This window comes from Sciurus carolinensis, chromosome 12 (assembly GCF_902686445.1).
Source record: "Sciurus carolinensis chromosome 12, mSciCar1.2, whole genome shotgun sequence".
NCBI classification, from domain to species: Eukaryota; Metazoa; Chordata; class Mammalia; order Rodentia; family Sciuridae; genus Sciurus; species Sciurus carolinensis.
Genome location: NC_062224.1, coordinates 48,468,252 through 48,481,766, shown reverse-complemented (window position 1 = coordinate 48,481,766; position 13,515 = coordinate 48,468,252). Strand labels below are relative to the sequence as shown.

Below are 13,515 nucleotides of genomic sequence, written 5' to 3'. Positions count from 1 at the left end.
TCAGACATCTAGGTCCGCTCTTTTGTCTCTGTTACTGATACAAATCCATTAGGCGGACAGCTACCTATCATTAGATGATAAGAGGAAGGAAACGAAAGTTCTATTACATTTTTTTTGTTGTTGTTGGGTAGGCAATTCCTCCAAAAAGCAGAAGAGGGGGGAAAAGGAGATGAGTCCCCATATTAAACTTCTAAGATTTAAAAATATTTTCATTTTAAGAGTCCATGTTTTCAGTTTTAGGGATGTTTAATTTTAGTAAGCAAATTATTTTGTTTGAGAAGTCTATTTTCTGGATATGTATTCAATAAACCAACATTCTTTTTTTTTTTTTTTTTGAATATTCGGCAAAATTCTTCCTTTTTTTGTTTTTTTTTTTAATTTATTTTTTATTATTATTGTATACAAATGGGATACATGTTGTTTCTCTATTTGTACATGGAGTCAAGGCATACCATTTGTGTAATCATACGTTTACATAGGGCAATGATGTTTGATTTATTATTTTTTTTTCCCTTCCCCCCCACCCCTCCCACCCCAAGATTCTTAAGGGGGGATAAAAACCAAGCTATAAAGATGAATGCACCTACACTGAGAGTTTTGCATAATGATGCTAGTTTCAACACGTAAAGAGGTTACTATTATCATGTCTCCTGACTTTATTTACCTTGGAGTCAGGAACCAGAGTTGTAGCACAAATATAACTGCAAAGATGACAGGATTAGGATTTGCCATTCCTTTTTTGCTTTCTATATTGATATTAACTGAACCTCCATATTTCCAGAGTCATCTTCCATGAAATTTTTTTCTCCATGGAAACTTCGGTATGGTGATACACTTACGAATCAAATACAGAGTAAAATCATACCAATATAAGCAATCACACAATGACAAAATTTGACACATATTATTACATGACTAAGTTCATTATTCCAGACCCAATGCTTACAATATCTTCCTAGGTTTTAAAGGCACTTGTAAAAGTAAGTGTGGAAAATTTTCATCACTATAGTTTTTTATAAAGTTTCAACACAAACATGAATTATTCTTTCAGAAATTTAGCATTTAATTTAACACTATCAGAAGCTTTCCTTAAAACCTGCGTCATGAATTAATATCCAAAAATCATAAAAATTATGTTGGATCAACTTTAACTTTCCTTATAGATTATAATTTAGCAAAGGGTATGGTAACATGAACTTCTTATTCCAAAATCTGAGCACCAAATGTTGACTCTAAGAAGCAGTGAGTCAGATGACCTTTAAAAGATACAGCTAAATTTAAAGAATCACTACCAAATCCACAGGTTAAAATGCTTTTAAATGCCACTAAGAATGTTCAAAACCAACACAATGACTTATGAACAGACTTTAACTTTATGAAACAATTTTCAAAGAAAAATTAAACAGAATTTCATTTCTTTCAGAATAAAGAACTAACCTTCTATAATCTTCACACAAACATACTGTCTCTGAACAAGGCCATATTTGCCATACTCTGAAGATTTATTTGGATAATCTTGGCTAAATTTACTTGAAAATATGTAACACCTACATATGAGTACAAATAATACATCTTTAATGGATCAATACCTAGTTTAAAAGAAAAAAGAGACATGGGGGGGGGGAGGAAGATCAAGAAACATTTCTAAATGGCATTCAAGAGGCAAAAAAAGAAAAAGAAAAAAGCCAAAAAAAAAAAAAAATACTTCTCAGATCTAAACACTAAAGTATTAACACCAAAAAGAAATTCTGCAAATCAACAGACCAAAAAACTTTATTACAATTAATGCTTCCACATACACCCATACATACATACACACACACACATATACACACACACACACACACATATACACACACACACACTCCCCTCATGTTCAAATTCACACACATCTATACCAAATCAAATTTGGGAGAGCTATTGAAAAGCCAATCACCTTTTTATATATAGTTTTGCAAAAAAAACAAAAAACAAAAAAACACATACATCTATTTAAAATTTTAAATAACAAAATTCATAATTATATTAAATCATAAATTCTAAGTTGTTATGATTCAAACGAAGTTGAGTCTGCATTCAGATTTAAGTAGTCATATTTTCCTCATTTTTCAGTGATACATGTTTACCCCTAAGTACCAAACACATTAAATATGGGTACACTTCTGATCTAATGCTCCCTTAAAGAGCCAGTCAGGTAGATGTCTCAACCTTCCTTTCAGCAGGGAGTTGCCAAAGAAAAGTTGCCATGCTTAGAAACAACACAACATTAAATTTTAAGCCTTCTAATGTCTTAGAATGCTACATGTATTATGGCAATTTTTTTTTCCTTCCACACAGATTTAATGTAGTGAGAACAAGCAGGCTTTTGAATCAGTGTTCTACTTAAAGTATTTGCTTGCTATGGGATTTATACTCAACTGTAGTCTGGCTCCCGTACCATGTGATTCCTGGGCTCTAAGATTCTACAAACTGACAGAAGTAACAGGAGATGTGAAAAATGCAACAATACTAAAAACAGATGTTGGTGTAAAATTCCAGGGCCATTTATTTGTTCATTTTACTTTTTAATGTACAATTTCTATGCTTAAAACAAAGGACTTTTTTTTTAAACTATTAAAAGAAAACCAGAACCATGAAACATTTAGGGAGATGAAATTGAAATTTATGAACTGGAGACTTGAGAGGGCAGGAGGTGGGAAGTAAAAAAAAAAAAGCTGAGAAAAGGGTAAGATGAAAGAAAAAAAATAAACTTAATGTTTTTCAGTAGTTCTACATCATCCTTTTTCTTACTCTCATTTTCTTGGAATCTAGTCTGCTAATAAATTCAATCGGATGGAACAAAGGTCAGATTTTTACAATAGGTGGATAAGAAAGGAATTATGAAGCATAATTGTTTTTAGGTACAAATGCTTTTGTGCCCAAGAAAATAGTGGCATTTTGCACTAATCCTTATCTGGAAATATCCTACCCAAATCTCCTGAATTTGGAGAAAGAAGAGCTGTAGTCTAGGTTACAATTACAAAATAGTTAAATTTGGAAATCAAAGAGAGTAGTAGTTTTGAGTTATTTTCTTAAAGAGTGAGTCATGGGTTTATTATAAACATCTCAACCACACTTTTCTTCACAAGATTCACATTAATATTCCTACTGTGGATTTCTTATGTCTTTGGTTCCTGAGAAATGATAATCCAAAAGCTATTGCAAGATAATATGATCCTGTTTTCTTCCATGAGCACCTGCTTTAATAGTCAAAAATAAACAGCAGGATTTAGTTACTCTGCATTCTTATTAACAAACTTACATGATTTCCTGTTGGAAACTTTCAGGGGCTGAACTAGTATTTCTGGTCGTCTCAGAGCCAATCTCCTGGAGGAATAAAAGGTCAATATGCCTATCAATTTTCAGCATATGTCTGAGTTAATGCAGCAGCAAAATATTAAAAATCCTAAAACACACAAACACACACACACACACACACACACACACACACACACACACACCCAACCTTGCAAGTTAGGGAGGGGAAAACACAATGCATTTCCTCAAGTTAAACAACAAACCATGTACTTTAATTTTTCCCTATTTATTTGCCCTGTTCCTGAAACAACTATGCTTTTTCTCCACCTTTCACCTCAATACTATTGGATATTAATGGGCTGTTTTCCATTTGCTTTGTAACAAAAACTTACGATGACCTGGTACTGTCATATTATTTTTGGTCATTATTCATACTTACTTAGACAAAACAGAAATCCAAACCCAAGGGATAATGAATTCTAAGGCAGGGTTTTAGAGCTTATTTTATCGCAACTATGATGGAATGAAATTTTTCAGAGAACAAAAGGTCAGTTGAAGAAAGGCCACATTTCTGTGCCAGGAGCTCACCTTTCCTGGAAATGCTTTGAGGGAATCAAGCCAGCTCTGGGGTTGGCATCACCTTCATGCCTTGCTTGCCACCACGTTGCATCATCTTGGCTCATAATCTGAAGAATATCTCCCTTTTTGAAAGAAAGCCCAGCTTCCTTACATGGAATTGCCTTATCCTCATTAGGATCGTAGTCAAAAAGGGCTTTGATAAACATCTGGAGGAAAGTTTCATTGAAGAAGAATAAATATAAAATAAATGTGAAATGGCCTACATTCTTGCAATGTATATTTTAAGAAAAAAGGATCTAAAACACTAGAATATGAAAATAAACTTGTGGTGAAAAAGTGGATAGGTATTAAAAAGAAAAAAATTACTTCCCACATGCAAAAATATTTTTAAGAAATGATTACCTTGCCTTCTTTGGAGGGTGTCTCTTCTTTGATGCTGGGTATAATCTTAAATGTAATTGCTCCCTGAGACTGACCCTGATATTGGATGAAAGAAAGAGTCATAAGAAAACTATTGCCAAGGAAAAATAAGATAAAATAGGTAGAAAGCTAAATACATCTAAAAATTTACAAGCTTGGGATTACTACTCTTAGACCAAACTGAGGAAACTATTTTTGTAGAAATTCCAGTAATGTGAGAAAGCTCTAAAGTTTGTCAAATAAGTTAAAAAACATTAACGACCAAATCCACTTTTACTTTCTGTGTACTTCTAAGGTATCCATGAATATGTTATCATCCATGTCAAGTTACTTCAAAATAGAACACAAACTATGAACAGTGTCTTAAATAAACACAATATTAAATAACCAGAAGAAAGTACATGTGAAGTTCTAAAGGCTATTACATTTACATATTGGCATTCATGTGTTTGGAGACAAAATACCTCTACTGTCAGTACTACAGTTATAAATACAAGATTCATTTAGCAGCAGTGACCATCAGAGAAAATAATGAACATTCAAATATATTGTATTCTGGTTCATAAGATACCAAATACAATAGATTCATTAAAAGATGAAAAGACATGTCTATTATAAATTTAATCAAAACAAGCACCAATTTTTGCTGACTCAGACAAGGGTAGGCCTCCTCTTTAAATACACTCTCATATTCTCTTTTTGTCTCTTTTTAGCATTGATCGTAGCCATTATTATTTATGCAATTATTTCTTAAAATCTGTTACTCTTGCTTAATTTTAAGCTCCATAAAAGCACTAAATACATGGGGCACATATTTAAAAGAGATGAAGAGGGGAGAAAGGGAGAGAAGAAAGGAATAGGAAAATGAGACAGGCAGACAGAAAGGAAAGAAGGTGAAAAGGGAGAAAAGAGAGGAGGAAGACATCTCCATGCAACTATCAGTGATGTGCTGGTAAATCAAGACTCCACGAAAAGGGGTAGGGCTGATAAGTGGTGTCTGCTAGTTTCCATGGTATAAATGCTCCCACCTTAGCCAATTTCAACTCACTGGCAGTTTCTGAAAGTTGGGTTGGAAAATGTCACAGAGTTAGCTCTATCAAGCTATAAAGGAGGCAGTTTCAGCCCAACACAGTAAATAATAATTTATAAAGGAGTGATTTATTTTGAAATGGTAATATTTTTACTTTTCATAAAACGAGTTCACAAATCTTACTAAGAATTCAGTCTAATACTGAATTACATAGGTAAAGAGAAAGCAAAACCTTTTCTATAATCCATTCATACTTCTCCAGTTTTATGTGTATTATTTATTTGTTTATTTGTTTCGGTACCAGAAATTGCACCCAGGGGTGCTTAACCACTGAGCCACATCCCCAGCCCTTTTCATTTTTTGAGACAGAGTCTCACTAAATTTCTTAGGGCCCGGCTAAGTAGCTGAGGCTGCCCTCAAACTTGTGATTCTCCTGCTTCAGTCTCCCAAGTGGCTGGGATCACAGGCATTCGCCACCACTCCTGGCTTATGTATGTCTTTTAAAATGGAGTAAAGCTTTCAAAAGGGTGTCATTTATTAAGGGATCAATTACTGTTAGCAATTATTATTATTACTATTATTTTTACGTCCTATAGGTCTATCAGCTGTTGTGATTACTCCTCCATAAGCCATCACCTGGATGAATGCAATCTTCTTGAAAGTTTCCAACATTTTAAACATTTTAAAAATTTTGTTTTCACACATTTGCCAAGTTATTTCTTTAGGATTAATTTCTAACAGTTGAATCTCTTGATTAAAGGGTATGTACATTTAAAATTTTGGTATTTTTAAAAGGCCACCTCAAAAGCCCTGTTGACTCACCCCATATCCCAGAAGTACATAAACATCTATTTCCCCATACTCTGGTCAACTCTGTGCATTAGTAAGCTTTTAAGTCCAAAGAAATCAAAGTTTTTCAAACATTGTGGGTTTTTTTTTTTTTTTTGATAAATCATACATATAAATATTCCTGATTTTTATAATATTTTCTTAAGGAATTTTATAATTTCAATGCATATTAAAATATGATCCTTTTATAATATATATTGCAAATACTTCCCTATAATCTCACTTGCCTTTTAAGTTTATATATGGTATCTTTTTTCTGTAAAGTTTTGAGTTCAGTAGAAACAGCTGTAATTTTCCTATTTACATCCATCCAGGTTAAAAAGTCTTTCTGTACCTTACAATTATAAAAATTGCATGAATTTTTTTGTGTAATTTTTGTGATGCTTGGCATCTAAATATTCGACTTGTTGGGAATTTATTTTAGTGTGTGCTGTGTAGTAGGGACTGTCCTTATTTTTTCTAACTGAATCATCAATTAATCTATTTTTTAAATGATTTTATAAAATGATTTCCCACTGATTTAAACATGCTTTCTTCCCCCACACTCCCCTCCTCTCTTCCTCTGCCCCACCGTGAAGGTGATGGTTCAGGCCCAGCTCCTTGTCCTGGGGTGTGATCAAACTCACTGTACAAGTAAGGAGATGAACGAGGGAATAGATGAATGAGGCATGTGTCTCTTTAGAATTTTCCTGGCTGAAACAACAATCTCCCTTTGAGGTCTTCTCATGTATTCTGTCATTATTTCTACATGTTCCTATATAATTCCCCCCTTTTTTAAATTTAAATTTATTTTCTCAACTGATACATAAAAATAAAGGTCATACTTATTTATGGGTACCATGTGATACTTCAATACATGTATGTATTTGTGTAATGTTCAAATCAAGTTAAGCATATATCCTTCATATTTGTCATTTCTTTATGGAGTTTCTTCAAACTTAAGAATCAATACTGTGCAGGCCTAAAATAATTTCCTTCAAGTTTTGGTTTTCATGAGACTTTTAGTTTCACTACTTGCATACCTAGAATTCACAGCCTGTAGGATGGCTATGTCTCAAGAGGAGGACAAAAACCAGTGCATCCCCTCCAGCAGTATAGATACCACAGATTGACTGCATACTTATTTGGGGAGAGACAGTGTCCTGTCCCTAAATTCCTTATATACATTACCTCATTTAACCCTTAAAACATGACAGTGAGACACTTACCTCTGCCCATTTTCATTTTGTAAATGAAAATACTGAGACACAAATAAATTAAGGTATTTTCCAAAGATACACAGGGATTAAAGGGTGAGAGCTGGCATTTGAATCCTGGACTACTAAATCCAAATCCCATACATTTCAAACTATATCTGAAAAACCTGAAATTTAGTGATTAAATTTGATTTTCACTGTAATTTTAAAATAAATTTACAGCTTACCAAAATCTGTATTATTTCCTCAGGTCGTTTATCCTCGACTGGTATTCCATTCACTTCCCTAAGTTCATCACCAACATGAATAAGACCTGACAAAATATAAAATGTGATGAATTGGAAATGTAACCCACAAAAGAAACTAATTTTCAATTGTTTCCATAACTAAAGCATCATTAGCTCCTTTAGTACATTTTAAGATTGGGAAGGAGATCTTTACATCTCTCAGGTTTCTGATTTGGTGCCTCTCTATTACAATGAGTCAGAGAACACAACATAATAATGACAGCAAAAATGTTAACAGTATCTTGGTCTTTGTCTAGAAACAAACATTACTGATATCTCATAAAATAATTTTTATTTATTTAAAACGCTGCATGCTCTTAATGGTATTTTGCAAGTGAGAAATACTACAATGGGTCTTAAAATAACTTGAAAGTCTGTGTACATTAAGGCCACAGAGTGAAATTTATCATTTATTTATGGAGCTTTCCACATTTCAACACAAATAAAACTGTTTTATTACTTGTTTTGTTGTATTACAGCAAAAGACTGCTATCTTTTAAGTTATTTACTGGAATGTTAGGAAACACAACATGATTTGTCTATATTCAATGAACATTTAAACTCTCACCACTTCTATCTGCAGCTCCTCCTCTCATGATTCTAGCCACAACAATTGCCCCAGTCTGCTCGTCCTTCTTAATGGTAGCTCCCTTTAAAAAAAATAATAAATTGTGGGAAAATATGTGCACTGGGTGGTAGACAGGGAGACAGAAATAACGACATTCATCCGGAAAAAGTGAAAACAACTACAAAAAAATATTAAAAGAATGGAAATGAGGCAGGAGGAAGAGACATCATACCATCTGTCCCAAAACACTCCTTACAAGGTACAGAAAGTTCTACCTATGTAGTACCTAAGTATTTCAGCACAATTTGAAGATTTTTTAAACTCCTTAATCTCTTCAAAACTAAGGAAAGAAATTTTCTTTCTATTAAACACTTTGCATTTGAATGTTGTTTTATTTTTTAAAAGCACTTTCTCACTTCATTTTATCCTTATAATACCCCTTAATGAAGATGGAATGCTGATGATTATGTCAACAGGCAAGACATCAGACAATGAGTTAAAGAGGTCATTTGAGTGTACACTCTGGCAGAACATTTGCTGAGCTTAGGCAAGGTTTGGGTATGGATCCCCAGCACCTTCTGGAAGGAAAAAAACAGTAAGTCCCAGGTTATCAGACTTTAATGATCCTTCTGTTACACTAAGCTGTGATAGTAAAGAAGCTTCATGAATATGTTCAAGAAAAAGAAAAAATAAAAAAGATAAACCCTGGAGATTAGTTATTGCTATTGCTAAGGTAAATGAAGCGACCCAAGGGTCGCTTAACCATTGAACCTCATCACCAGCCCTTTTTAGTTTTTATTTAGAGACAGGGTCTCACTAAGTTGCTTGGGGCCTTGCTAGGTTGCTAAGGTTGGTTTTGAACTTTGATCCTCCTGCCTCAGCCTCCTGAGCCTCCAGGATTAGAGGGATACACCACCATGCCCGGTGACAGATCTGTTTTAATCAACTCAGACTGTACGTAGTATAAACAGAAAAAACACTTGGTCACAATATTAAGAAAATCTCAAAAAGAGAAAAATTAACCAAATGCTGCTTTGTAAGAATATCAGACATGAATGGTTACTTTGAAAGCCTTTGCATCACTTTCCTCCCAAGAAACTGGCATTAGTTTAGAAAAGCTATCCTAGGCTGCATCAGATGTTGAAAAGGTGGACCTGAAGTGGTGGAAGAATTCTTCCTGAGGAAGTGCAACTTTTCTCAAGTTTGTCAAATAAGCACATGAATTTCATTGAAGAATAGATATGTAAATAGAACCAATCTGTTTGTAATAATAGTTTCCATATATAAAATGTGGCAACTACCAGGTATATATCTAACAATAAAAATCAAAATTTAAGTGATAGAATGTGCTGTTTTTTCCCACCTATACATGCAGTCAAGGTCAAGTACTTGAATGAGCATCTCTCCATTGTCATAAACTGAGACCCACCTACTACTTGTATTTTCTGCTTTAATTTAAATAGTTAACTCTTGGCCATAATGACTGGCAATGTCTATGGTTATTACAACTAATTAATTAGATCAACATTTATTCCTTAAGAATGTGTCTCAAATATTCCCACCAAAGTCGGCTAAATTATAGAAGAGTTTAGTAATCTAAGTTTCAATTTTATTGATGAGAAATCAAATCCCAAATGGTTATAATTCATTTAACATCAAATAACTAGTATGAGGTGAACAGGACTCTAAGGCAATCTGACCAGATATTCTTAATTATCATTCATTGTTGCTTTTCCTAATTCTTTCCATGAACTTTGCCGATAGCTCATTTTGCCTGCAAGTTCATGAGTTGACAACATTTATGGTAGCTTGTCTTTAAAGTGGACATGATTAATTTCTTCCCCTCTTGTATGTGCACGTGACATTCCCATGTAAAATACGGAACATGGTTTTGAGGCTTCTAAGGCTATGACAAGACTTTCAGCTATCACCTGGGCCTCTTGAAACACCTGCTTTATGGGAATTCAGCTGCCTTGTAAGAAATCATAACCACCGCCATGCTATGAGGAAGCCAAAACTAGTGAAATAGAGATGCCACTTAAGAGAAAAAGATGCTGGGCCAGTCCCCAATTTTTCAGCTCCCAGTCTAGGCATCAATCATGTGAATGAAGGAACCCTCAGATGATTTCAACTTCAGCCACCATCAGATGGTATATACAAGGGGACTTCAACTGAGAACTTCCCAGCTAAGCCTACTAACCCTCAAAACTGTGAGACATATGTTAGTAGCCACACATTTGGGGATATTTTGTAAAATACAACTGGATAACCACAGTGATTCTCTCTCTCTCCATCCTATGAATTGTGCTGTTTCTTAGTGTAGAGTCATCCCATTTTTTGTGCTTAATGCTGGTTCTCTCTGATTTCGTCAATGAAGTCAACAAACGTTAACCAAGAACTGTGTACCAGACAGTGTTCTAAGGATTTGCAGTATGTTGGTGAACAAATCAAAAAGGACACAGAAAAAATACAAAGAGATGAAATACTCTAGATATATTATATATTGTGTTAGAAGGTAGTAAGCACTGCAGAAGCAGAAGGAAACAGAGCAGAGTAAGAAAGATCAGGATGCCAGGGCAGGTAGAGGGAAAACAGTGAAAAGACGCAGGCCTCATTGAACTGAGTAAAGAAAGACTAGGAAGAAGTGAGGGTGTTAGCCAGAGGAGTAAGGCCGGTTCAAAGGTGCTAAGGAGAACCTATGAATGGAATGTACAAGGAAGAGAAAAGAGTTCGGCTAGAGGAAAAACAGGAAGAGCAGCATCAGATGGAAGCAAGGAGCCAGATTATTCAGTGCTTTGCACACGATTGTGAGGACACCTACTTTTGATTCTTATTACTAGAATTCCTTCTCCTGAAGATGCCTTTGACTCTTAACCTGCTATGGAGTTTATTGTTGTCAACTTTGCAGTCTCGTGGCTCTTCTAATAACCATCTCTCCCCAAACTGACAAATATAATTTGACAACTAATATTGAAAATAAATACTTTCGAATTTTTTGGTTATTACATTTTTTAAAATTTAAATTTGTAGCTGGGCACTGTAGCACATAGCTGTGATCTTAGCAGCTCAGGAGGCTGAGGCAGGAGAATCACAAGTTTGAAGCCAGCCTCAGCAACTTACGGAGGCCCTAAGCAACTTAGAGAGACCCCATCTCGAAATAACAAATAAAATGGGCTGGGGATGTGGCTCATTGGTAAAGCACCCTGGTTTCAATCCCCTGTATTAAAAAAAAAAAAAAAAAAAAATTGTTCACCCAATAGTCTTATTTTATTTTTACAACAATTGTCAAACTAAAGATGATATGTTAGGTGTATATTTGGATGAGAACAAAATTCAAGACAATTAATTCTCCTCACTTGATTTCATATTCTCATGTGAAAATGACATTTAAAATCTTAATACTTTTTTTAAAGGAACACCCAACAAACATGAAACATGCAATCAAATTGAGGCTGACTTGGAAGACAGCATCACCAACTAAAATTTTTAAAGTAAAGAAATGTAAAAGTACTTAAAATAACTTTAAATTACATTAAATATAGAATACTAAACTGAAAGTTTAGAGAAGCTACTTACATATATTTGGGGGGAAGGATCTTATACTAATTTACTTTTAAATAACTAACTGAAATTGGAGAAAAAATTTTATAAACTCATATAAGGATGTGTAAAAAGGCACAATGGGAATTATGAATGAGATGAAATAGAACTATCATTTTTAAATACCTCCAAATCCAGGGGGAGATAGAAAAACACTATTAATGAAGCATATTACAAAGTTGCTGAGGTATACCATGATACACTATGAACAATTCTGAGAAATGCCTATCCCTGGAATAAACTTCACACTTAAGAAAAATATTTATTTTTTTCAACAACTTATCACTGGAAGTAATCTTTAAAGAAATTCATTATTTTCATCCCCTGCATTGCCTCCAGTTCTTGTTAGCTGAATGCCCAGAACTCCTAGCCTCCTAAATAAAAACCTGCTGTGCTACTTTCTGACTTCCCTCTCCTGTTGTCCTCTTCATTCAAAGATGTCCCTGGACATCTCAAGTCCAACTTTTATGTCGCTTTTGCCAGTATCTAGTTATATCATCTTAACCATATTGTATTACATAAACTGCAAGAAAAAAGGGCCAACAGATAAAGAATTAATTGCCAACTCTCATTAAAGTCTATTTCAGTTCTTAACTGCTTCTTAGGTCAAAGGATGTAATAATATGCTCAGTAACAATCAATCACTACACAACTTTAGATTATTTTATACCTTCACTTGATTTCTTTTTATATTTGACAGAAGTTATAGTAGGCTCAACTAAAACTTTTGAGAAGTCTGAAGGGTCAGGAGACAACATAAATGTTGCTGATGACTGCCTACAATGTCAGCTCACCAAATCACCACACCAAAAACTACTGTCCCTGGGTAAACTATGACTGGTCAAAGAAATTATTACTAATGAGTTACTGAACTTGTCAACAGGGTCAGTCTTTCAATTACTAAGAGGCTGAATTTGTCAAAACCAAAAAACTTCCTATTGGTAGATATGCAGCATCTACCAAGAAATAGTAACTTTGTGGTGACAGGGCCCTGAAACAGTTTTCTTTGTACCCAGCACAAATATTATGAATTCTTACTAAGCATATGACCATAATATAAATCAAGAGGCATTTAAGTTGCCATTACAGAGTTGTTATCATGGATGAAAAGCATGTAAATTATAAAATTAAACAACCTTAAATGGAAATACAGAAAGGCCTAGGATACCTAAAATTGAGCTTCGAGAATTAAATAATCCTTATATAATATAAGAACTCATCTGTCAAATTTTTCAGGTTAGAGAATCCAATACATTTATCAATATATCTACATTGCTCTCAAATAAAACAAGATAAAAACTTATCAGAAAGAATATAAAGACAACATAATATAGAAGAAAAAAACTAGTATTTGAAGACAAAGAGTACAATATATTTATTCTTTATTTTTTAGGTACTGATGATTGAACCCAGGGGCACTTAACCACTAAGTACATCCCCAGCACCCCCTTTATTTTTAAAATTTTATTTAGAGACAGGGTCTCACTGAGTTGCTTAGGGCCTCACTAAGTTGCTGCGGCTATCTTTGAACTCACAATCCTCCTGCCTCAGCCTCTTTGAGTCAGTGGGATTTAGTCATGGAACACCATACCCGGCAAAAATAAAATTTACATCCTTAGTTCTACTAAGCCGATTCACTACCTTGAATATCAGTTTTATAGACTACAAAAATAAAAGATCATACCAACT

At 34.1% G+C, this 13,515-nt stretch overlaps 1 protein-coding gene across 4 annotated transcripts in view; it reads right to left on the bottom strand.

Annotated features, from left to right (window-relative positions):
• Positions 1-13,515, bottom strand: part of Mpp7 (MAGUK p55 scaffold protein 7) — a 222,879-nt gene that overhangs the window by 50,337 nt on the left and 159,027 nt on the right. For all 4 annotated transcript variants that reach the window (XM_047520687.1, XM_047520689.1, XM_047520690.1 and 1 more), the window contains exons 7-11: positions 8,227-8,308; positions 7,599-7,684; positions 4,279-4,353; positions 3,886-4,082; positions 3,302-3,366 (exon numbers count right to left, since the gene is read on the bottom strand). In XM_047520687.1, coding sequence (XP_047376643.1) covers positions 3,302-3,366; positions 3,886-4,082; positions 4,279-4,353; positions 7,599-7,684; positions 8,227-8,308 — 505 coding nt within the window. The remainder of the gene's footprint in view (positions 1-3,301; positions 3,367-3,885; positions 4,083-4,278; positions 4,354-7,598; positions 7,685-8,226; positions 8,309-13,515) is intronic.